Source organism: Maniola jurtina, chromosome 14 (genome assembly GCF_905333055.1).
Source record: "Maniola jurtina chromosome 14, ilManJurt1.1, whole genome shotgun sequence".
Classification (NCBI taxonomy): Eukaryota; Metazoa; Arthropoda; class Insecta; order Lepidoptera; family Nymphalidae; genus Maniola; species Maniola jurtina.
Window position 1 is genome coordinate 11912757 of NC_060042.1, and position 26174 is coordinate 11938930.

At 38.7% G+C, this 26174-nt stretch overlaps 2 protein-coding genes across 2 annotated transcripts in view; one reads left to right on the forward strand and one right to left on the reverse strand.

Moving 5' to 3' along the window:
- LOC123871817 (unconventional myosin-XV) overlaps positions 1–26174 on the forward strand; it is a 144167-nt gene that overhangs the window by 53381 nt on the left and 64612 nt on the right. The window contains exons 3-10 of the mRNA XM_045915796.1: positions 5514–5764; positions 5973–7078; positions 7154–7317; positions 7837–8066; positions 9226–9444; positions 9885–9973; positions 14254–14392; positions 15007–15210. Of these exons, the coding sequence (XP_045771752.1) occupies positions 5514–5764; positions 5973–7078; positions 7154–7317; positions 7837–8066; positions 9226–9444; positions 9885–9973; positions 14254–14392; positions 15007–15210 (2402 nt within the window). The remainder of the gene's footprint in view (positions 1–5513; positions 5765–5972; positions 7079–7153; positions 7318–7836; positions 8067–9225; positions 9445–9884; positions 9974–14253; positions 14393–15006; positions 15211–26174) is intronic.
- Positions 20498–24601, reverse strand: LOC123871833. The gene is made up of 2 exons (XM_045915826.1): positions 22046–24601; positions 20498–20637 (listed from the first exon to the last, which is right to left on the reverse strand). Exons 1-2 carry the CDS (start codon positions 23778–23780, stop codon positions 20603–20605), a joined length of 1770 nt encoding a protein of 589 aa, XP_045771782.1. The 5' UTR covers positions 23781–24601; the 3' UTR covers positions 20498–20602.

The following is a 26174-nucleotide window of genomic DNA, read 5'->3' on the forward strand; positions in this document are numbered from 1 at the left end:
CTCACCAAATATTTGTGATACGTTCAAAGCGATTTGCTTCCTCGTTTCTAATCCGAACCAGTAAGATATGGAACGCCCTTCCGGCATTTTCCCCTCCACTTTTAATATGGGTAGATAGATACCTTCAAGTCAAGCGTGAATAGGCATCTTCTAGACAAGCGCGCTCCATCTTAAACTGCATCATCACTTGCTAGCAGGTCAGATTACAGGCAAGGGCTCGTGTATAAATAAATAAATAAATTGTTTTAGAAGAGCCCGTATTAGTACTCCCAAAATACTAAATCAAAATTTCCGTACTAACATTATAAATGCGAAAGTGTGTCTGTCTGTCTGCTAGCTGTTCACGACCCATCCTTTTAATCGATTTTTTATATTGACGAATTTGTATACAGGGATAGCTTGCATCCCTGGGATGAGCATGAACTATTTTTGGCCTGGAAATTCGAAGAGTTCCTACGAGATTTTTAAAAAACCTAAATCCAAGAGAAGCGTTTAGGCCAAAGTGTGGATTGGCGGAATTCACAAACATTTGAGAACATTATGGATATCTCTTAGGCATGCAGGTTTCCTCACGATGTTTTCCTTCACCTTTAAAGCAAGTGATATTTTATAGCTTACAACGCACATAACTTCGAAAAGTTAAGACGTGCGTGCCCAGGATCCGAACCCTGGGCCCTCGACTAGGAGTCCGACTTGAGGTTTATTATTGGACCCCCTACTAGGAGGCAGGTTTCCTTACCAAGTTTTTCTTCACTTTACAACATTTAATTACATACTTAAAACGCACACAACTTCGAAAAGTTAGACAATCCGGGATTAAACACCAAATCTCCGAAAAGGAAGGCCAAAAAAACACTTAGTTTAATTTTGGTCTATTCTTTACAGTTTTTTGGGTAGTGAGATACGATACACTGTTATTACAGGCTAAGCTAATTGCATCTAAGTTCTAACTAATCATTAAATTCTACTTAGTATAATACGTAGAAAGTCCAGGCGGAGTGCAGGACGCTTAGTATGAGATTTCACCAACGTTAATGAAATTCGAGCGTGGAAACATCTCAGGGTCCAGGTAAAATGGGCCTTAGATGCTTTGATTAAAAGCTCAAGTTCGTCTATACGCAATGAACGATCCGAGCGGAATACTTGCGAAATTAAAATCGGTGGTACTGAATTTTGGTGTCAATCAAGGCACTCATTTTACTCTGACGTTATTGTGTTTCGATTCGCGAATTTTAGTATCGTTAAGAGGGCTCTCTCCGTCACTCGTTTCATACAATCGTAGTTCCAATTTCATTTGAATATTAAGCAACCAAAGTCCATGAAATTTTGCAGACATATTTTAGAAACTAATATCTATGTCTGTGGTTTTCCAGATTTCTTGTAAAATATTCGGTTTCAAAGTTACGCGGTCTTAAAAATTTTCATACAAATCTTTGAGCCCCTGTAATTTTAAAACTACATATTTTTAGAAAAATCTAAAACACCACAGACAAAGATATTAGTTTCTAGAATATGTCTTCAAAATTTCATGGACTTTGGTTGCTTAATATTTAAATGAAATTGGAACTACGATTGTATGAAACGAGTGACGGAGAGAGCCCTGTTAATCAGATGTTTAACTTATACTAAGGCTACAGGATAGGTGCCGTTAACCTAAGCCCGTTGTTGGAACTCTTACGAGTTATAATATGTGGCTATCAGTGAGTTACCTTGCAGGTTGCGAGGTGCGGCGCTTGCGTATACGTTAGGAGCTTTTACTTAAATCATATTTGCGGTTATAATAAAGATCGAACTTTCATGCTAAACTTTTATTGATACAATACGTAAATGATAGTGTTTTATAAATGAGTTACCTAACTTAGTGAATACTGTGCAATGAGTTATGTGCAAAGTGCAAACCTTTACATGGAAACAGGACAATGATACCTATTTAAATACACAAATATGATAGTGTTTTATAAACAAGTCTGATTTGAATAAATTTGGAGTTCGCAACTTATTCTGAATATTTAGAACAAAACTTCGCGTAGTTAACTTAGATACAGTTTACATAATACGTACCTATTGTGCGATGAAACTGAAAGTTATGTGCGAAGTGCAAAATGTTATATGGAAATTTGAAATTTAGTAAATCTTCTTATGAAATTGTTTATGGAAAGTGAAGAATTTCCCTACCTATTATCAATTTATCAAATAGCGTTAACTATAAAAGTTCCTAAATGAATGCCATGGCATGATGTAAGTGACGAATACATTCACTTTCACATAACCTAGACAACACAACTTAGAATTTCAGTCATTTTTTGGAAAATTCACTGCCAAATGACTGAAATGCTGCATTGGATTACAGATTAGATGTGCATTCCCATTTTTCAATTCTCGCATTTTCTGTATTAGACGCCAAAATCTTTACACTGAAAATGATGCCAATCAAAAGCTATTGACTGCTATTAACTTCCTTCATCGATGCGTGTACGCTTCGCTCCCACACCCCGAGACTCCCCTGACTCATCATCAGAACTATACGTCACGTCATCAGCCATACGAAGACAGAAAAGGAAGACCTTAAATACAATGGTAACGCCAATTTTGAAGCGAAGCATTCGCTCCAAGTACGGAAGCAGAAAGAAGCGTCGACAACTATCCATTCCGCTTCTGAAGGATATGTGCTTGGATGTTTTGATGTGTAATGTATGTTTATGCTTTATACTTAACCATCATCAACCCACACTCTCTCTACTGCAAACGCGTATCCTCTTAGAAGGGTCTTTTAGTCTACCACTAATTTTTACTCAATCCAATAACCAAATCTGTCCAATCCAAACCTAAATGGGGGTCATATAACTGTACCAATAAATAAAATTATAACTCTCAGCATTACCTATTCACTTGACCGACTGAGCCACTGCTACGTAATCGACAACCACAAATTATAAGTTGCAGGACGTCTTACCTCATAGCCATTAGCAAAACATCGGCGCTGGTGCAATCCATTACCTTTTATGTGTTAATTTATAAACATAATTGAGGAAGACAGCGCGCGTTGGAATGTAAAATGTTCTACAGAACGATTCCGACAGCGAAATCCTTTTAGTTATGAGCTTGATGGACTGATACAATTGTTCAGCATAGACTAAAGAAAATGCACAGATGGAGCCCTTGTCAACCGATCGTGTGCATTGTGCAAAGTGTATTTGACAGTTGCAAGTAGGTTATCGACAACAAAAACTATTTCAAGACTGGAAGCCCGTAAACATAACAAAAAAGTGTGTAATTCCCAGACAACCGCCGCTATGCAACTTTGATAAATAAATTCAAGTGCAACTCTTTTAAACTTTCATGGCTGGAACGTCATCCATATTTTTCCTCTGGTTTGTCGTATATCGGTTTAACGAATATCTACATCATAAAAGCTATCTGCATGGCTTTCAGCCCGATCCGTGAGCTGTGCCAGATAGATCTGCCAGTCAGTCACCTTTTCCGTTTATATATTTAGATATTTCTCTAGTCTAAGTCATGTGGTATTTATATAGTTATGTCATATGCAAGTATGCCGGGACGCAACAATTTTCCATCTGGCTGCAGTTCGGTGCCAGACGCCGCCGCGCCGTTTCGTTATTCCTCAACTAAGTCACTGGGTGTTACGTTATGCTGCCGTAACTTCATATTACCGGTTTCAGGATTTATTTATATTATTATAAAATAAAAGAGTTGCCTTGCATAGTTTTTTTAATTACTAGGAAAATCTATTATACATATAATAAAATTGTAGAAAAGTGGTGTCTGTACAATGGAAATATACTTATATAAAAAAAAGTAGCAGGGGTTGTTATTATATCGATGCCGAACCCGAAATTGTAATTAACTTTTTTTTTGTCTGTTTGTCTGTTTGTCTGTTTATCTGTGTGTTTGTGCACTCTAATATCAGAAACGGCTTATTCGATTTAGATACGGTTTTCCCTAATATATTGTAGTAAGCTTCACTTAACATTTAGTGTTTATTTCATGTCAATCGGTTCATAAATAAAAAAGTTATGTCAATTTAAAGATGCACGGCGAACATTTTTAACGTACAGAGTATATGCTGCCCGAAAAGTCACTATTCCACGCGAACGAAGTCGCGGGCACAGCTAGTGTTATAATATAACTTAAAGCTAGTCTATCTAATCTATTTAATTACTGTTCAAATCATGCCCGCTTGGGATGCTATCTAGAATATCGGCTGCATTTCTGCGCGACTGGAAAGCCAAGCTGAACCTTTGCGCAAAAAATAAGCCAGCTCTGATGTCACCAGGATGAGGCAAATAACCGAGGTGACATGTCTAATAAACTCCACGGTCCCAGGAGCCCCACGGCAAACGGACCAAAAATGTAACTCTCGATAAGAGAGATACTTATGCTTGCGATTTCTCTGGCGGGACCGGTGATGCTGTCTCCATCACACAAGTAGACATCTACTCGTGTGGTGTCCATGATATGATAGTTATGACACGGGGCACTTAATGTACTTATACGGAAAAAATTAAATGAAACCTGAATAAATGTACTAGGTTATTTGAACAAAAATAACAGCAACGTTATTAAAAATGTTATCTGGTTTGTGTTTTAGTGCCTCACTTAGGTTTTAATAGGTAAGTATACCATTGTACTAATTTTTCTTTAAAAACTTAGGTAGATTAGGTGTGGAAAACAAATGTTTTCCTCTTTGAAAGTCTCGCCTAAGTGTAATACTTGTTCTTACAAAGTAGGTACAAGTATGATAAATAAATTGGTATTATAAGGGCCTAAAATTACGTAGCATTAGCATAAAGAGCTGAAAGTTGTCAAACATGTACAAAATGTTCCAGTAGTACCGGTCGCTTAGGACTATTATGTTATGTAAAGGTAAGTATCTAGCAAGTATGTGGTATAGTCATGTATAGTATTGGACAGTCAATAGGTAAAATACCTACTATATACCAAAAACAGCCTCGTTGGTCCTAGTGGTTAGCGTGTTCAACTGCAGTTTATTAGGTCCTGGGTTTGATTCCCGGATCAGACCAAAAATAGTAACGTATTGGGTTTTTCTATTAAGAAATCCTCAGTACCTAAGTACAACCCCGAAATTAGGAAGGTGGCAGTCTTTCGCCCCTGTGTCTGGGAGAGCACGTAAAGCCATCGGTTTTGCGTCTGGTCTGCCTCCAGTTGTGTCGGGTTTCCGTCCCATCGGGCTATGAGAGTGAGGGAATAGAGAGTGCATCTATGTTTGCGTACACATTCGTACACTAAAATATATCCTCAGAGTGGCTACAACTCGGTCGGGAGGACATTATTTACATACCAATATGCATGCGATTCATTGATCAAACCTGAAATACCAAATACTGAGCTCATTAAGTCCTAATCAACACGACAACCAGACGATTGACCTCACCTAAGAACAGATGGGCTGGTTCCTGGCACTATTTTTTCTCCATTAATTCAAACATTAGGTATGTTACAGTATGTTAAAATTATTTAATTCTCTTCCACAGCCCCAAACCTTCGCCTTACAAATGGGTAACGCCGAGGAGGAAGGGGACCCGGTCTGGCCGCGTGAGGAGCTCGGACCCACCGGCGTGGAAGACATGACGCGTCTCCACGACCTGCACGAAGCCGCCTTACTCTGGAACCTCAAGCTCCGTTACGAACAAGGCCTCATTTACACATACGCGGGCTCCATCCTCGTGGCTGTTAACCCTTATAGGCCAGTCGACGCGCTGTACGGCTTGCAAACCGCTAGAAGGTGAGAAAGTAATTGTGTAATACACAAGTATTGTGAGACACGCTTAAGTATTTATAATCATAAAACCGGTCATGCAATCAACATTACTTGATGAGTTATGAGTATGATTCAAACAGCTCAAACTAGTTACATGCTATATGTATATAAATAATTCAAAATTAACCATGTTACAAAATGTAGTTTCAAGTCACAATCTTGGTTTTTTTAGGTATCATGCTGCAGAGGCGTTAGGGGACCTACCACCACATTTGTTCGCGATAGCAGCAGCAGCGCGGAGTTCATTGCCATACCCTCAAGCTATACTCATATCTGGCGAATCAGGAGCTGGCAAAACAGAGTCTACCAAGCTAGCAGTCCAATTCCTAGCCGCAGTAGCGCCCGCTCCGCCTGGCCGAGCGCCCGTCTCTGAACAGATTCTTGAAGCCGCACCCTTACTCGAAGCGTTCGGAAACGCGAGAACACCAAAAAATCATAACTCTAGTCGATTCGGTAAATTACTGGAACTTTACTTTAAAGATGGCGCGCTAGCCGGTGCGAGGGTTGCACATTATTTATTAGAAAAATCTCGCATCGTCACCCAATCCCCTGGTGAAAGAAATTATCATGTTTTCTATGAACTATTAGCAGGGTTGGATGAGGAGCAGAGGAAATCTAGAGGCTTGTTGTCAGCCGAACATTATTTTTATTTAAATCAAGGCGGAGATGCGGGTGGCGCCGGTGCGGGCGCCGACTGGTCAGCTCTATGTGGAGCCATGCAAGTGCTCGGTATCGGAGACGCTGAACGCGAGGATATAATTAAAGTTTTAGCAGCTGTTTTACATTTAGGTAACGTTTATTTCCATAGAAGACAATTAAGGCACGGACAAGAGGGTGTCCAATTAGGTGGAGGCGCGGAAGTGCGCTGGGCGGCACATTTACTCAAAGTACCTGCAGAGGAATTAGCGAGAGCCCTCACAACGAGAGTGACTGCGGCGAGGGCGGAGCGCATGCGGTCTCCTTTACCGATAGATCAAGCGTTAGACGCAAGAGATGCTTTCGCCAAAGCGCTTTACTCCTCGCTGTTCAACTGGCTAGTCCTTCGAATAAATTCGATAGTCCATCGCGCTGGATTACACGATGCTCACCGGATATCTCTCCTCGATATCTTCGGCTTCGAAGACTTGGAAGAGAATTCGTTTGAGCAACTTTGTATAAACTACGCTAACGAAACCCTACAACATTATTTCAATAAGCATATTTTTAAATTGGAGCAGCAGGAATACCAAAAAGAAAGGTTGGAATGGTCCAACCTTACGTGGAACGATAACTCACCAGGTTAGTATTTGATATACTGAGTACAATTTTCGTTCCATTATCTCGATGCTTTTGACAGCTGTATTTTATTTTCAGTCATTCAACTTCTAAGTAAAAAGCCAGTGGGTATTCTGCATCTCTTGGACGATGAGAGCAATTTCCCGCGGGCATCTGATGCCTCGTTCCTAGAAAAGTGCCATTACAATCACGCTCTCAACGAATTATACTCTAGACCTAGATTAGGAGCAAATGAATTCGGGGTAAGTCACGTGGCTAAAAATCCTTTTGAGTATTGTAACTAGGCCTTAGCATGTAAGTTGGGCTTAGCAAATTGCAACAATTGCAGAATAGATTTATGGCTTCTAGCTGCAACTGTGTATTTTAGCACATTACCGCCAAGTCAGCCAATAATATTATTGTAATCCCTGCACTGTAGATGTCAAACTTTGGTATAGGCTACTTTACTGCAGCTTTAAGAAAATAGCGGTATCTACATACGCAGAAAAGATTACACATCAAACTCAAAAAGAGATTATCGTCAGTTTCGGCTTCGTAGCTCCCTCATTTTCGGCTCTGTCACTCATTTATTAACGCTTTATCGCTGATAAGTGATATATCAGTGTCAACGACAGACCCAACGCTCAGATACGAAACCGAAACTGCCATTATTTCTTTCTAAAGGTCGAAGTGTATTCTTTCCTAACGGGTTCTGTATATATCCATTGGTAATATCCGTAGAAACGAAGCACATTGAGGATTAAATACTTATTTTTTTGCAGATTAGACATTATGCAGGGCAAGTCTGGTACAACGTCGAAGGTTTCTTGGATAAGAACCGGGACGCGCTCCGAGCTGATGTGTTAGAACTTCTGTGCAGCAGTGGAGTGCCGTTGGTAGCAGAGATGTCGGCACAACTGCGCGCGCAGCACGACATGAACAAGACCCTTCCCAGGGGTGCTAATGGAAGATTTGTTACTATGAAGCCGAGAACCCCTACTGTTGCAGCCAGGTATAAAAATATACCCGATAGTTAAAAAAACATTATGCGTGTAATCTTTACGCGCGGTTATTTACCTATTATTATTAGAATTTAGTTGAAAATTTGTTGTACTAAGCAAAAATAGAGCTTTTAATCAAGGCACTCACTTCTACCTGTACTTCAATACACTTCGATATGCTTCGATAAAAGATGACAAAGATAAAAACAACTGTTGTTTGGCGGGAGTACCTACATACGTTTTCTAAACTGCCGCCCGAAAAAAGATCTAACTTACTCTCAATTCGTGCCTAGAAAAGTATTACTGCAAAAACGAGTCAATAAAAATTCGCATTTAATTGGTACATATTCGTTTAAACTTTAAACGCTATGATCCTACAGACGGACAAACTGACAAAACGATGTAATTTCACTCTTCTTTTTGCGTCGGGACTTAAAAAAACCCAAGTGTCACATATTAAGAGAACCCACCTTAACGGCACATACCATTTCTAAGGTCAGAATTACCGATAAAGCGGTGGGACTACTTAGTATGCAGGGTAAATCAACTTGCATTTGCATACTTTAGCGAATCCTGCATACCTTCGAAAATAAACTTCGTTTGCATTACCGTTGGTCAACTTAAATCGGAACTGACTGCATTAAGATTCCTTGGTCTTAAGGTCTCACCAGATGGTACAAATTATTTATAGCAACCATACATCACACTCCCTGCATCTTAATGAAAAAGCACGGATGACTTGACGAAGTCTTCCTAATTTACATCCAAGCTAATGTGTCAATGAACGTTTTATTCTATATTAAGGTCCCCTATATGAGCGTTTTCAGGGATAAATCGTCAAGCAATCAGCTATATACCTACCATCAAAACATGTATGTGCTATCATTGTTCATAATTAAAGGCAATTTACAGATTAGGTCGTCCACTCAACCGATAAGTCGTTTTATAGTCTACCTAGCGTCAAATGTAGGTAACATTTGACGTCTGCCGTGACGTCAAAGCCTCGACGTTATAAGCATGTTATAAGTTCCATTACTGTCGTGAACAGTACCCATGGCTTCTGGTTCTCACTCTGGTTCGTATATCGATTTTCTCATTTCTCAATCGCATAGAGAAAGAGATTTACCTAAGTACTTGATTGAAATTCTCACAGACCTTTTCCCTGTACAGATTCTCCGACAGTCTCCACTCATTACTGGAATCCATGTCCCGCTGCAACCCATGGTTCGTGCGCTGCATCAAGCCCAACACCGACAAGTCAGCGATGAAGTTCGACATGCCGTGCGTGCTAGCCCAGCTGCGCTACACTGGCATGCTGGACACTATCAAGATTAGGCAGATGGGCTATCCCATACGGATACCCTTCCAGAGCTTCGTGGAGCGTTATCGGTAAGGATCAAGATTTTAAAGGCTGCGTAAAAGTACAGTTCAATTTACTGGATAATTTAAAATTTTGCACGAAGGTACACTCTTTCTGGAACGTAGACTAACATCAGTCACCTGCAGCGTATGAGCTAAGGGATCTTCAAACTAACTCTACCTGAAGAAATTGCAGCAAAAATCTCAAGTTAAACAAACTTGTATAAATATTAACTTTAGATTCATCTACTTGCTCACGTACCTTACCGCAAAAGGTTCATGAGGTAGCTATTGGAATCTAACGAACAAAGTCTTTCAAACAAAAAAAAAACTGGTTGAATTATAATGTACTGAACTTCAAAGACATATTAAGTTTTGTTAATACCCGTTAGATGTTTGTTAGTACTTTGATGTTTATTCATGTCAATAAATAATTTATTTGATTTGGGTAAAAAATCGTTTTTTCGTAGGTATCTGCTGAAGTCCATGCCACCTCGCGCCACCCCCTACAGAGAGATCTGCAACACCATCCTGACCGAGATGCCGCCCACTGGAGCTGGTTTGTTTACATTCAAGTTATAATAATAGTAGTAGTAATATAGTATATATCGAGCTCCAGTAGCTCAACGGCCAAGGCGCGGACTGCATTCGGAAAGATCGACGGTTTACTTTCCGAAAGTCCATGATAAAAGTAACCAAAAGCTAAATTTGCTATAATCCGTTGAAACAGACAAATCTGTACGGTGCAGCATGCAGCAAACAGATTTGTCTGGTTTAATGGATTATAGCAAATTAGCTTATGGTTCCTTGTTTAACAAAATATTTCAATGTGATTGAGTGAAGTTTTCTATGCATTTCTAGCCATTGAAGTTACTTGTCAAGGTAAAACAAATATAGTAGGATAAGATGAGATTCTTGGCGCACACCAAAGCGAAGGAATACTAGGTCCCTTGCCTTCGTATCTCAGTAATTTAAATCCAAACCAAACGTTTGTCAAAAGGCAGAAAATAATACCGGTATTCTTATGACTCTGTCTCCGTACAAATAAATAATAGGGTCACACTGTCGGTGTGCGTAACTCGTACTTGGATTATGTAAATGAGTTATCGTTCAGTACCACTCCTACGTGCTAGTAAATTGTAATTTGTGAGCTTAGAAATCGTTTGCAGAAATGATTCACGCCTACCACGTACCTATTGTCGAAAAATACAATAAGTAGGTACCTACTTACCTACTACTACTACTTATTTATACTAGACTAGCAGATGCCCGCGACTTCGTTCGCGTGGATGTTGTGTAGGTTTTTCAAAAATCCCCTGGGAACTCTTTGATTTTCCGGGATAAAAGTAGCCTATGTGCTAATCCAGGGTATAATCTATCTCCATTCTAAATTTAAGCCCAATCCGTCCAGTATTTTTTGCGAGAAGGAGTAACAAACATACACACACACACACAAACTTTCGCTTTAATAATATTAGTGTGATATAGTTCTAGTTACAACTAAATCTCACAAAACAAAAATCGTCAAATTGGTTGAATGTAAGAGTTTCGGCCAAACAACGAAACAAACCCTGTAGATACGCTTTACAAACATACCACACTTCCCTTGCTGGGCGAGGGTCGTAGCTATGGAAACTTTATGCATAATTATCTTATATCTATACGGGTGACTATTGAGTACAAAATAGAGTACCATACTTTAAAAACTACAAATCAATCTCCAGTTATAGGTATGGTTATCATTTCCCCGTTATTTGATATCTACGAGTAGCTTAATGACCTAAATAATTACCCTATCTCTGCGTTTGTTGATTAAATTGCTTGAAAGGTTCTATCAGATCTCTTATCGAAATCTATTACTTTAACTACGAATTCTCGGCTCAGTCGCAAAGAACTAATCAAACGGAAATGTTGAAAGTTGTGAAGAAAATCAGTTGGAAAAGTGTTAAGAAGCGTAGCTATGGTTATAAGGCAATGGTATTGAGTGAGTACCTATTTTAAAGTTTTAAATGATGTAAACTAAAATCCACAGTTTTTAAAGATTTCCAAATCAAGGATCAAAAGACATGCGAATAACGCTAAAGGTCCTTTCAAGGAGGATTTCAAGACTTTTAGGGTTTAGTTAACGTTAAGTTTATAGACTTAAATTAATATGTCGGCGGTACCGACTTCTAGCTGTCAATACTTTGCTCACTGAGCATTACGTCATCTCCCCACTGTCGTCGTTGGACTATAAAATCAGACACGCTGTGCGTAGCGAGGCATTATTCGTCCGGTTGTTGCCGAGGACACTTCTCAGTAGGAATAGTCTGTCGGTTTTAGAGTAGTGGTTACCTAAAGTGGTACTGTTGGTTAAACGAGTTGTTATTGTGGTGGTTAGGTTAGATGGTTGGTTTGGGACCGGTGTAAGGGGTGGAGGAGCCGGTCTAGGTAGGTTAGGTTAGGTTTACCTAGTTACGCTGGTAGTCGTGACATGCAGTAAACGAAAGTAGCCTAGTGATCGAAGAAGACTCTAAGGATCTCCGCCTGCCTTCATCAATTCTTAAACGATCCTCGGCTCGATCCGACATCAGAAGCGGGATGAACCGTGGAGCCTCTTCAGCTCCACCTAACCACATCGAAGAAAATAGCTGGCTTGTTGCAAGGTCGAGCCAAAACTCTTGGAGATACGTGAATCAATTACCAAAGCTTGGAATATCTGGAAACGAGTGGTTAATGGTGACAAAGACAAGGACATCTGATTCAAGTCCAGGAGGTGAAAGCTACAGGTAATCTGCACTTTTTCAAAATCTTAATATTGCCGCTTTGTGTGTGTGACGTAAGTTGAGGACAGGGGCCTCCTTACTTCTGTGTTTTGTGACGTTTGTGTGTGTGACGTAAGTTGAGGACAGGGGCCTCCTTACTTCTGTGTTTTGTGACGTTTGTGTGTGTGACGTAAGTTGAGGACAGGGGCCTCCTTACTTCTGTGTTTTGTAAGTTGAGGACAGGGGCCTCCTTACTTCTGTGTTTTGTGTCGTAAGTTGAGGACAGGGGCCTCCTTACTTTTGTGTTTTGTGACGTAAGTTGAGGACAGGGGCCTCCTTACTTTCACTATTAGTCGTGTCCAACGAGGATGAGGGCTTCCGTGCGTAATCTGTTTCGTACAACGGTACTGTGTTCTTTTTTTTTTCTTTGGCAGGTCGAGGGCGACCTGTGGTCAGAATGGCCATGTCGGCGCTGATTTACGAAGGCGAGCACGAACGCGCACGAGCAATATCGGACAATCCATGAATCAGGGACGGTGGGGACGGACCGGTCACCAGCTAGCTCCCGAGGACGGTCGCGCGTCAGAATGGCCGTGACGCGACGATGTTAAAAGAGTTTTACTGTCATAGACACCGCACAGTTACAGTTAACCACATACCCTTAACAAAAACCAAAAAAAAAAAAAAATTTTGTTTTCAAGTTCAGTTAGATGCCAAGAAATTAATTACTCAGTTAGACGCCACCGAGTTTCTTGCTGGTTCTTCTCGCTAGGTTGTGGCATTCCGAACCAGTGGTAAATTCGTTTTGAATAATGTTTAGATCATGATTGATTAAGAGTTGCAATAGCAATTGCGCTCTAATCATATGAACTGTAGTTTAGAATCGGTTCAACTAACTTTCGCGTCGCGACATGTCAGTAGATGAGTTCTTGTAATTAGGTTTTGGTTCTTCTCGCAGTGTTAGCCTATTTTTTAGACAGATGATCAGTTGAAAGTGATTTCTTAACCTAGGTTGGTTGTGTCTACTTCCACGTCAAGTGTTGAGATGTGATGAATTAGTCAAGCCAAAGAGCCCTAGAAAAAGCCGTGATGGTCAGAATCATAACCAATAGCATTGTACGTTAATTATTGTAATGTTTCTGGTTTACAGAGGTTTACTGACTGAGGGGACGCTGATGTCCGGTCCACTAGTGTTGAGTGGTTGAGGGGACATTGATGTCCAGGTTTAGAATGAAAAAGATGTTCATTGACAGTTAACTGCTAGTCAGGATAGACGAGCGGTATAGTGATTTTGTGGTTATGGTTTTGTCCTCACATGCTTTGTGACATTTAGCGTACGAGGACGTACGCAGGTCAGAATGGCCGTGTCGGCGGTACCGACTTCTAGCTGTCAATACTTTGCTCACTGAGCATTACGTCATCTCCCCACTGTCGTCGTTGGACTATAAAATCAGACACGCTGTGCGTAGCGAGGCATTATTCGTCCGGTTGTTGCCGAGGACACTTCTCAGTAGGAATAGTCTGTCGGTTTTAGAGTAGTGGTTACCTAAAGTGGTACTGTTGGTTAAACGAGTTGTTATTGTGGTGGTTAGGTTAGATGGTTGGTTTGGGACCGGTGTAAGGGGTGGAGGAGCCGGTCTAGGTAGGTTAGGTTAGGTTTACCTAGTTACGCTGGTAGTCGTGACATGCAGTAAACGAAAGTAGCCTAGTGATCGAAGAAGACTCTAAGGATCTCCGCCTGCCTTCATCAATTCTTAAACGATCCTCGGCTCGATCCGACAAATAAGACTATAGTTAAATGATAAGAAAGCTTGGGAATGAGTTGCTTAACAGCTTTGACAGTTCTAATAAGTTAAGTGATTTTGGGAAGTGGTGATAGTAAAAAGAATACCTGGCTAAGTTTGTTGTGGGCTCTTCTCAGACCTGGGCGCGTTTGGAACCCTCGTAGCTTTAGTTTTCAGTTAACGTAATTAATTATTTACTATCACCACTAATCATCTTACAAATCTAACAATACTGACTCTCAAAAGGCGTACTTTGCATAACCTACTTTGAATAAATGACTTTGATTTTGATTTTGACTGTTTTTTTCCAGTGGGTGCTGACTTCCAGCTGGGAGCTGCGCGGGTGTTCGTGCGGGAAGCCCTGCACCGCGCTCTGGAGCGAGCGCGCGCGGACAAACTGAGAGCCGCTGCCACCTTGCTGCAGGCGCAAATCAGGGGATACCTGGCGAGGTACTGCTTTTATTGTTGCCCTTGTACCTTTTTTTGTTCTACCTTCTCATTGCTATGTGTCCTTAGTCATATAGATGCCATCATCATCACCCAGTATCTACGTCAGTTGTTTTTTTAATAGCGAGCAAATGATTACCACCGCCCGTAAACCTACATATTTTTCGTCGTATACAAAAAAGAAGTTCTCAATTCAAAGCTTCTGATTATATTTTTGGTGGTTTATGTTCACCAGTGGTTTAATATGAGTACAAGGTTACTTTTAAAGGGCAGCGGTGAACAAAATCCAGTCAGCCTTAACGATTGCCAACCTTCGATTGGAGATGGCACTAGAAGAAGAAGGTTTACGAGTATGTTCATTGATGGTGGCTAACTAAGTATGTTAGGGCCTCATAGCTCTGGAGAGATCTATGCTTAGAGTTTCTCTAAATCATAAAGAGGAGATCCGTAGAAGAACCTGAATAACCGATATAGCTAACCGGATTGCGGTGCTGAAGTGTCAATGGGCAGGGCACATAGTTAAAAAAACCGATAGACTTTGGGGTCCCAGGGAACTTCTAACATTTTTGTTTCACAATTCAGAAATTTGGATGAACTTATCCTATAATTATTTACAGAAAACACTACCATCAAATGCGCCACTCAGCCATTCAGATACAATCCTGGTGGAAGGGAACCCGTGAGCGTCATCGTTTCATCACGATAAAGCGGGGAGTAGTGCGCGCTCAAGCGCTGGTTAGAGGGAAACGTGCCCGTGCGAGAACCAAAGCGTTAAAGGAACAGATGAGGAGAAGACAGGAGCAGCAGAAAGCGGCTGCCAAGTAAGTCAACAGATCTAAAAAGAGTTTCAGGAAATTCACAAAACAATTCTTATCTTTTCGACACCCTTTGGTTCTGTCATACTGTTGAGATTTCGTCATGGTCCACACTTTATTACAGTTAAAATTAAATGCGCCAAACCTAAAAATTTTCGACAAAAGACCCTAAACCATGGAGTTTTTAATGCAGATTTGTGCAACCCAGTTATTTGTTTTTTGATGGGCAAGTTTAACAAGAACCTTACTTTATTTGATATATGATATCAACTTTCAATGATATTCAATTCTTTCAATGATATGAGAATGGTTGATAGTAGGGTAAAATTGGGAGTTGTAGCTCACGTCTCTAGATAAAGCGCGGCGCGTCTAGCGGTGTAGCTGCACCGCGCCGCGCATCGTATAGACGTGAGCTACAACTTCCAATTTCACGATCGATGTTAAATATAATCAGTAACAAGAGAATGATCAGGTTGTCACAAACTCCTCGAAGATGATTCAATGGTGATTTTATTCTTGGATAGCCTACATCGCTATTGACATCTCATTTTAGAATTATTTGGATTTATATAAGTAATCGTTTATTTTAAATCGTTCAACAAATTACTTTTAATGTGTCAATTTCAGATAAATCCTAATGACTCAGCTTTATAAGGTTATTTATGAAAATCAGACGGTTTTAGTTACACATTAATCAGCTGATGGTATCAAGTCAACATACTTATTATTTATTCTTAATACGCGTGCGGAAACTTTAAGACCTTGATAATAAATGTTGGATTTCTTTGAGATCGTTGATATCAGAATACCATCGTATTCCTTATAGTTTAATATATGTACATGATGCAGCCCACACAAATTCCATTTTACAATAACAACGTCAACTAAATCATTAACTTGTAATATCATTTTTATTTGTTTATAATTATGATGATTACTTTGAGTTTTTGAAAAGGAATGACTTTCTTAGACCATGTACATGAATAAACTAAAGTCGTATTAATCAACAACTAATAAAAATATTGACTATACTTTGCTAGTCATACTTATATTACTAATCAACCCTTAACAAAAGGAAAGTAAATAAAAACTACTAGATATATATTTTTTTAGAAAATTTTATTATCGAGACACCATTTTCTTAAAACAAGCACGTTTTTTAATGCACATATTGAAGGATGGTATAAACAACTAAACACATCACTATTCGTTTCGTATTGTTCATACAAACTTAATAAGCTAGGGCAAGATTTATTTTCCAAATTATAAACACTATCGCAACCAAACATTTTCGATATCCACTGCACTTTTTCTACACCTTTAGCATAAACACGTTTATTATTTAAATAATTATTCATGTTTACATAATCTTTGTAGTTTAAGTATGAAATAAAACCTTCTTTCCAATGTATTCCTCTGTTTTTTTCTATCCAACAAACTTGTTTTCTTTCCGTTTTCGTTAAATTATAAAATGGGTATGGTGGCCTGATTAAATAAGTCTGGATATGGTTATTACACAATATAGCTATTTCTTTTACTATAAACTCATTGGAATCCGTCTTGAATCCTTGTACATCAATGATGACACTCATGACAACTTGCGAACAATATTACTTAAGGGTTTATATTCAAAGAGGCGATCGTTTATTATAAGACAATATGCTGATGTTTTATCCGGGATATCTTGCGAACTTTCAATTTCCAAACGTACGTCTACAGGTCCTGTCTTTAAATTCTCGTTTTGTCTTGAACAGTCAATTACAAACAGTGGTGCCTTTTCTTTAAATGTGATCAGATCAAACAACGGGTCAACAGGAAGATTATAATAAGACTGACGAAATTGAGTGTACATTTCGTATAATATACTGTATTTATTTTCATCAAATTTCAAATTAAGTGAATCGTATGGGTAATACTGTGAATTTAAAAACAGTGTTACATTCGTTAATTTGCAATGATCAAATATAGAACTATCATTAGTCTTACTGTTTTTCCTATTAGTTTGTAGACCAAAAATAACATATCGAGGCTTTTCAAGTTGAGAAGTAGTTTTAATTGACCACGAATGTTTTGTAGTTTTAGGAAGTAAAGGATATTCATATAAATCCCAATTTCTGAATGCTATTTGAATAGGTTTGTCTTTTTCTAAATACTTAAGTAGTGAGAGTCTTTCACGATCCGAAACTTTTATATGCGGCACACGCCACTGAATTGTTCGTACTTCTATATCTATATTATCATCCTTGTGAATTGTTACACTATTTAAATTACTATTACTTCTATTCAGAATAAGTTCATGTTTACAGTTTATAATAATTTTATTATAATCCTCGGCAAATCCCATTATTTTATTCAATGGTATAACAGCATTAAAATATCCCTCTGTCATTTTAAAACCATCCATTTGCCAACCCCACAATGCTGCGACTTTGCTATCCCCCTCATTCATCGATATGTATGATTTTAATGTTGTGGTTATTCCAGGGTTTCTTACGCGATCTATTTCAATACCGTTCATTTCATACCTTATGTCTTGAAATAGAAACATAACAGGGTTATTAGTAAAATTTACAGGTTTCTTTATTTCTTTCCCCGATTGATCTTTTCCAGTCACTGTGGCAAAGCCTTCAACATAAATTGAACTATTACATGGTAATATGTATATGTCTTGCTGATGTATTGGAATGCGAATTTCATCATTTTCTTTAAAGCTGTTATTGTATGGATTGTACGTGTGGATCTCATAACTTTCGATAGAATTATCGAATACTGGGGTGTTATTAATATTTAGAATATTCATACTTTGAATCCGAGTGATCGGAGAAAATCTTTGTTTCTTTTTGTTACAATATTATGATTTGCTTTAATACGTGTACGCGCTCTAGTAGCAGGCAAATGATTGATTCTTTTCACCTCATATCCAAGTGTTTTATTAAACACTATCATTTTGCTCTACGTAAATGAAGTCTCAGTTGGATATTTTCTTCTCTAAAATCAATATTGTTACCGTTTTCGTCAATGATTTTAACAGTTACGGATGATATATTACTCTTATTAACAGGAAGATAAATAATATTTTTTGGAATTTCTATATATCGATATCCTGGAGGAACGTTAGGAATAAATTCATGAATAATATGTGATGCAAACCCATTATTAAATGATCCGAATATAAGATCACATTCGATCCTGATGACAGACAAGGGAAGAATGTTAACTGGATTAACAGACTCATGCCATTTATTTGCTTCAAGTTTTACATTTGGGAAACCAAGTAAGCGTCCTAAACTGTTTTCTACGTCAAAATGTACAGTTTTGGAACAAAAAAGCGAGCATGTTAAAGTATTATTATTTGGTTTTATTTCAATTTCACAGTTGTCTAACTTACTCGCAAGATATTCTCTTATGTCATATAAATCATAAGTACCATATGGAATTTTTAAATATTTACATTCATCACCATATGCAAATATGTTATTGCTATGATTTATGTTTGGTATTGAGTTCAGAGCAGAAAAATATAATAAACCGCATTCATATTCACCATCGAGAATAAGAGGAGGTTGAAAAAATGATTCCAACACAGATTTGTGCCCGGTAATAGTGATTGTTACAGACATGATCGTAAACTAAATATTTACTGATTTTACTGAACTATTTATACATTTTATTTTGTGTATTCCAAAAACTTCTTAAAAACTTTATACATAGATGACCGCAGTTATAAGGATGACTACCTTGAAAATTTTTGTAATTATAACTCATACCAGTTCCTAAATATTGAATTAACTCTTTAGGTGGTTTTAAATTTCCATAGCTGTCAAAGTATTGAATTTCATTATTTACTTTTGCATAGGCTACCCAATGAGAGCCAGGATTATTGGAGCTATCCAAATTAACTATACCACATTCTTTTCGAAAAGGATGTTTTGGCATCTCATCTCTCATAAACACCCCTCGAAAGTAAGGAATGTCTTGCGAATGGTTGATGATGTCGATATTGGTGAGCGCTCGTTTGGGTAGCCTTTCTCTTAGTTTTTTTCATTTGAAATGTAAATTCCTAAACTACCTCTATGCGGTTTGATATGTAAACCTTTGCCTATATGGAGGGTTTCCATTTTTTCATGATGCCTCTTTAATTCTGTAAAACGTTTTTTAGCGTCTTTCAAATCATTTATAACTTTAGCGATTCCTGCAGCACCACCAGCTAAGCTACCCGCAGCAGATAATCCGGCAAAAATAGGTATCAAAGGAAGTACTCCACCAGTTTTTGGAATTGGTATAATTCGAGGAAGTTTTATTGACGAGTCTTTAGTCAATTCTTTAGCCGCTGCTATGGCTAATTCTATAGCCATTTTCTTACATTTGGGTTTCATTTTTTGCACATGCTTTTTTGCATGAGCAACAACATGTTTAAAGTGTTTTTTCAAACCAGTGCCTGAAGCGGATTTTTTTGGCGACACTGTTTTAGAATTGTTGGCTTTACTAGTCAGTCCCGACCCGGTATACAATTTAGCTATCATAGCTTTATTAACTAAATTTGCTGCTATCTTTTCTCCCAAAGTTGCATCAGATGCTAAAGCACGTTGCTTAGCCCTTTTCATCAATATTTTATCAGCCTTATGACGATCACTTAATGAAGTTGACAAGTCGTATGCAATATCGTGTTGTTTACAATATTCATCCAATTTATTTACACCTTGATCTCCCCGTGCAAGCCTTTTATACAATTTTGTACCAGCACCACAGTAATTATATCCAGGTAGATGAAGTTCAAATGGTAAATGATTTATAAACCAATTGAGAATACTGCTCTCTTTCATTACTGTTCAGGATAGGTGTCGAACAAGCTCGAATAACAACTAATGTTGTTTAAAGCATTTTATTACTACTGTACAGAATTGAGAATAAGTAACATGGTGGACGCACAGGCCGCGCGTAGCTGTCTATCTGACCGCATTTCGAATGTCGGGGTTCTCATTTGAGCACTTTATACGCGGCACGTCACTCGACACATATATATAGGTACGCACACATCCTAGCGGCGCGAACATCCTCCCGGCCCTTGAAAGATTCTTTCAAGAGCAAGAAGTTGGCAACAGGCAGATCCGATTAAGGGCCCGTCGCACAATGCCCTGAGCGGTGGAGATGTCTGCAACGCGGGGCACGTCATCAGCGCTGGGATGCAGTTGTGTCACTCTGCTAAGGCGCCAGCAGAGTGGTGGCGCGCTTGGTTCCTTCAGCAAAACTAGGTCGTGTACCTTCAATGTTGTACACCTTGTGCGCCACTTCGTGCGCTTTTGTAGTTCGGCCACATAAACGTTAGCCCATCGTTTCCAAAAGTGCTGGTGCGCCTGCTCCAGCCGTTGAAATCGGTCGAGTCGGTTGGTGTTGATTTCTAGTAGAGGTGGACTCGGCAAGGACATGAGTGGCCTGCCAATCAGAAAGTGTCCGGGTGTGAGACACTGGAGATCATTGGGGGAAGGACAGAGAGGACAGAGGGGCCGGCTGTTGAGGATCGCCTCAACCTGTGCAAACAATGAAGATAATTCCTCGAAAGTTAAGTGGGTTGTGCCCATGACTCTTTTTAGATGAAATTTAGCTGCCTTTATGCCGGCCTCCCACAAGCCACTGAAGTTAAGAGCGTATACGAGGGAGAACTCAAACTCAATATTCTGTTTGGATACAAAGTCTTGTACAGAGTCTTGAAACTCCCCAGATTTTAGACGATCACGCTCGTTATGAAATAAAATCTTAGTTAGATGACTGTCAGCATATAATAAAATTGGACATTTTTTGTCGTAATTAAAATCGGACATAGAAAGACGGCCACCTACGCGGAGTATACCCTTTGCATCAATAACGGTGTCCAATGAAGATAGAAGTGAACTTGATTTAAACTGCTTATTGCTAGACAAAAGTGTCAATTCGTTTGCAAAAGACTGACCTTGTGAAATCTTCACTGGAGCACATATGGAATTATCAAGTTCGGAAGCTTGCAATAGACCAATCAACCTATTTTTGGACTTTATTACGTTATTGATACATCGAAGCACCCAGGTATAAATGTGTTGTAAAATAGGCAATTTTGAAATACTAGTTAAATTAATGAAAGGTTCCTGGGCCTCCACTGCGAGTATTTTGATTTCAGGTAGGTTTTTAATGCCACGTTCTTGTGCGGGCCAAGACGCTTTTGGCTTTAAAAGATAAGTCGATCCATGCCACCATAACTCACATTGGTTCACGCAAGAGGGCTGCACACCACGTGAAACTAAATAAGCTGGGTTCTGTGATGTAGGGGCATGGGAATTAAGTTCAGAAATTTCAGTTGTAGTCGATTTACTGGTTAGTTTTAGAAGAACTGGATGATGAGGCAGATAAAATGAAGATTCTGATAGGGGTTTGTCGTATACAGATAAATGCTTAAGGTCTGCATACTCCCTCATGAATTCTACATATGATTGCTTGAGTAAAGGCTGTTTATTGAAGCGCCCTTCAAGGTTAAAAATACTTCTTCCTGCCAATGCATAAGAATTCCCTAAACAATCCTTGTCACAACGAAGCGGGATTTTTACGCAAAAATGGCCATCATCACAGCGGTAAGTGTTTTGGAGAAGATGCTGTTCGCAAAGATGCTTCTCTTCTTTATAGATGGTCTTAGTAGGCACTTTTTCCAGTTCCCAAAATTTTGTAATTTCGTTAGATAAATCTGAGTCACAACTAACTAAGTTGCAAGAAGTTTCTTGAGCAGGCTTAGATTTATGTGCCTTTTTACTAGGGCCTATAGGACCAGCTATCAGCCATCCTAACTTGGAGCTACGCAAAATAGGGTAGTGCTCACCAAGAGAATGCTGTTCAGTGCCAATGATACACCAGAACAGCTCTGCGCCCAGAATAACATCAATATCAGAGGGAATGTTAAATGTTGGATCCGCCAGCTGAAAATTGGAAATATTCAATCTTGTAATATCGAAGGCAATCTTAGGCAGTTGACCTGTAAGCTTAGGCAAAACTAAACAAGATATAGTCGTATTGAAAGAAGAAAGTTTTGATTTAATGTGGACTAAACATCGTTCTGATAAAACATTTAGTTTGGTGCCACCGATACCAATGATCTTGGTATCGATCCTTTGAGAAGGTAAGCCAAGACTTTGTTTGACAGCTGTGGTCAAGAATGAGGACTGGCTTCCGCTGTCAAGAAGAGCACGCACTGTGACCTTTTCATTAGTAGACGGATTAAACAAATCAACTAGTGCGGTGCATAGTAGAACTTCAGTCACCGACGTGGATGACATGGTAACAGTCTCTAGTGCTGGTTCTTCTTCACTTTCGGAGACGTTGACGTGGATCAGTGAATTGTGCCGTTGGTTACAGGTCTTACAGCCACCACCAGGCAGGCGACACTGGTCCACGCTGTGGCCCTTGCGGAGACAATTCCGGCAAAGATTTAGAGAAGATACGAGTGCAGATCTATCTTCTGGAGATTTATTCTTGAAGGTCAAGCACTCGTAAATACGATGTTTACCTTTACAAACTGGACAGACAAAATTAACTTTAGATTTAGAAGGTGAACTGGTCGCTGAGAAGGATTTAGTAAACTCCCTTTTACCCTTTGGTGAGGGTTCTATGGAACTGCGACGTTTACTTTTAATTGTTTCAAATACATCTGCCCTATTTTTTAGAAATTGGAAGAAATCATCTAGTGTAGGGATGTCCTTCAATGAGCTTCTGCTTTCTTCCCACTTCAAACTTGTGGTGGGGTCTAGCTTTTGGGAAATAAGAAAAATTATAAGCATGTCCCAACTTTCAGTAGGCAACCCTAATGTGTGAAGGGCACGCAAGTTTTTAGTGACATGGTCTATAATAAAACGAAAAGATTTCTCGGTTTCGCGAACCGTATCTACACTGAGCAAAGCCTTTAAGTGATTATTTATCAATTGGCGCTTATTATCATAACGCTCGCAGAGAAGCTGCCATGCCTTACTATAATTTTTATCACTTACTTCCAAATTACTTATCACGCGGGCGGCCTCTCCTTCTAGGTATGAATTCAAATAATAAAACTTGTGTATATCTTTTATTCTAGTATTATCATGGACTAGAGACACAAAGGTGTCCTTAAATTCCAGCCATTTGTAATAAGAACCATCAAAATTTGAAATTTTAATAGTTGGTAACTTAAAACCCAACAACCCGTCGCATTCGTCGTGATCATGACAAGAATGCGATGAATTATTTTGTTTCTTTGGAGTAGAATTCGTATCAATTAATTGCTGGGCAGTCGCGATGCAATAGCAAAAGTCTTGCTCAATAGTTTCGCGAATATTTAATTCCGCGTCTAGGTTTTCTACATTAAGAACCTCTATTTGCGTTTGTAGCTCATCGAAATCCGTAAACAATGTTTCAAATCGGCTTAATTTAATTGATAATTTGCTGACTTCGACTGGCGAAATCGACTTGCAACTAGACAAAACGTCTAAGTTATTTTTAAACTTAGTGAGTCGGCCTTTAAATGAGCTACGTTTTGCTGTTAATTCTCTAAGGTTAGTATCAAGACTCTGTTCGCTTAGCGACATTTTAATTAAGTAGTGTTACTGTGTTATTAATAAAATATAAAAATGGTAGGTACGATACGCTCCTATACTTCGATGCGTTGACTCGAGCCGGCCTGTGAGAGGCAGGCTCGCGGCTACGATCAAGGTCGCACGATGCAAATTCAGCCGCTGCAAGCGCGCTTGTAGATGCACCGTACGCGTAGACGTTGTTCGAAAGGAAGCGCTGAATCGCTGAAATTGATATGACGCAACACTGTAGTCGTAACTCGTAAACAATAAATAAGTAGGTAGATAGAATTGAGTTTTAGGATTAATTTACTTATAATTGCGTTAATGTTTGCATGTAAATAGCAATTTAAATAAAGAATGAGTAAAATGGATCTAAGCCTTGCAAATGAGGCGTAAAACAAAATAAGTAAGTAGTTACTTAGGTATATTTTAACAAGTTTGGCATTTAACTGTTGTTTTAAACCAAATAAAATTTAAAGATAGGTGCTTATTAGGTTCGTAAGCAAAGAAGACCATAAATAAATTATTATTTAGGTATGAAGGCGCTTACGAAAGGCACTAGGTAGGTAATTATAGATGTTCAGTGTTCACAGTTGGAACTTAATTGTTATTATTAGGAAAATAAGTTTCAAAGGCAGTGCTTATTAGCTTCGTAAGCAAAGAAGTCCTAAAATAAATGTTTATTTAGGTATAGGCACTCACGAAAAGCACTAGGTAGGTAATTAGGTACCTATAGATTATTTACATTAGGCAAATAAGTTTTAAAGGCAGTGCTTATTAGCTTCGTAAGCAAAGAAGTCCTAAAATAAATATTTATTCAGGTGTAGGCACTTACGAAAGCACTAAGTAGGTAATTATAGATTACCTACAGTTTGGATTAACTTAATTGTTATTTTAAGGCAATTAAGCTTGAAAGACAGTGCTTATTAGCTTCGTAAGCAAAGAAGTCCTAAAATAAATGTTTATTTAGGTATAGGCACTTACGAAAAGCACTAAGTTGGTAAATATAGATTACCCACAGTTTGGATTAACTTAATTGTTATTTTAAGGCAATTAAGCTTGAAAGACAGTGCTTATTAGCTTCGTAAGCAAAGAAGTCCTAAAATAAATGTTTATTTAGGTAAAGGCACTTACGAAAAGCACTAAGTAGGTAATTAAATACCTATAGATTGTGCACAGCCATAAAATAGATGGGTAATCTTAATGATTTTCTATGCAATTAGACTAGATGTAGGCTTAATATTCACTATTACATTGATTTATGCACATAATAGAAAATATTTTATGCCTTTAGGGTCTAAATTCATTGCCTGCACAGACTGAAGGGGACAAATTAGGGACGAAGAAAAGGAACTGGCTCACTCGATTTAACAGGCCACGTCCATTGCTTGATGATCCTTGCCGGTTCTCGATCTTCCAAACTGCTGTAGACCTCGTCGGCTGAATAGGTGGACACAACACAAGATCCAAGTCTTCGATCGAAGTCGGCTCGAAGATCGTAGTCCCGTTATGAGGCGTGGCGTGGCACTTTAGATACGAGTGGATTTCTTCGCCAAAACTTCGTTGTCCGAAATTGCAGGTCCTGTCACGGTCGCCATTTCTTGTTCAGGATAGGTGTCGAACAAGCTCGAATAACAACTAATGTTGTTTAAAGCATTTTATTACTACTGTACAGAATTGAGAATAAGTAACATGGTGGACGCACAGGCCGCGCGTAGCTGTCTATCTGACCGCATTTCGAATGTCGGGGTTCTCATTTGAGCACTTTATACGCGGCACGTCACTCGACACATATATATAGGTACGCACACATCCTAGCGGCGCGAACAATTACTTTTATTACAATGAATGTAAAATAACTATACTATCACTTAAATAACAATAAATAAATTGGGAACTAGTTAGTTATAAAATATTCGTTCTATCTATCCAACTATTTTCACTCGATGGAAATCCTAACCACTTTACAAATATCTTGTTTCCTTTTCTTTTTAAAACTTTTTCAATAAGATAGACATTAGGATTTTCTGTTTTTTGAAGTTCTTCTGCATAAAATGAGCCCAAAATTGGCTGATGTTTAGCATCTTCTATAAGGTAAGTAACAGGATTCGTTTTCTGTACTTTTTTAATACGGAATATTTCGGTGGACCAATTAGGAGTGTAACCTTTTTCAAAAACACCTTTATACTTACTAATCCGCACAAAATCTCCAACTTTTAAATTTCTCTTCTTAAGGATTTTTAACTGTTTTCCTACATTAAATCTTTGAAGTATAAGTTTCTTATTATTTTCATTAACTGCGTTAGGAGATAAACCGATCGTTCTATGTTTAGAGGTGTTATAATTTTCAACTATTTCTTCTAGCACACCTTTAGTCCAAGTGTAGTTTCCTTGGAAACTGAATTG

Excerpts from the sequence above, each read along its gene's own strand:
- LOC123871833 (XM_045915826.1), bottom strand. The coding sequence starts at position 23,780 with ATGTCGCTAAGCGAACAGAGTCTTGATACTAACCTTAGAGAATTAACA. Across the intron at positions 20,638-22,045 it reads CACTGAACAGCATTCTCTTG|GCCACTCATGTCCTTGCCGA; the intron begins GTGAGCACTACC and ends TCTGATTGGCAG.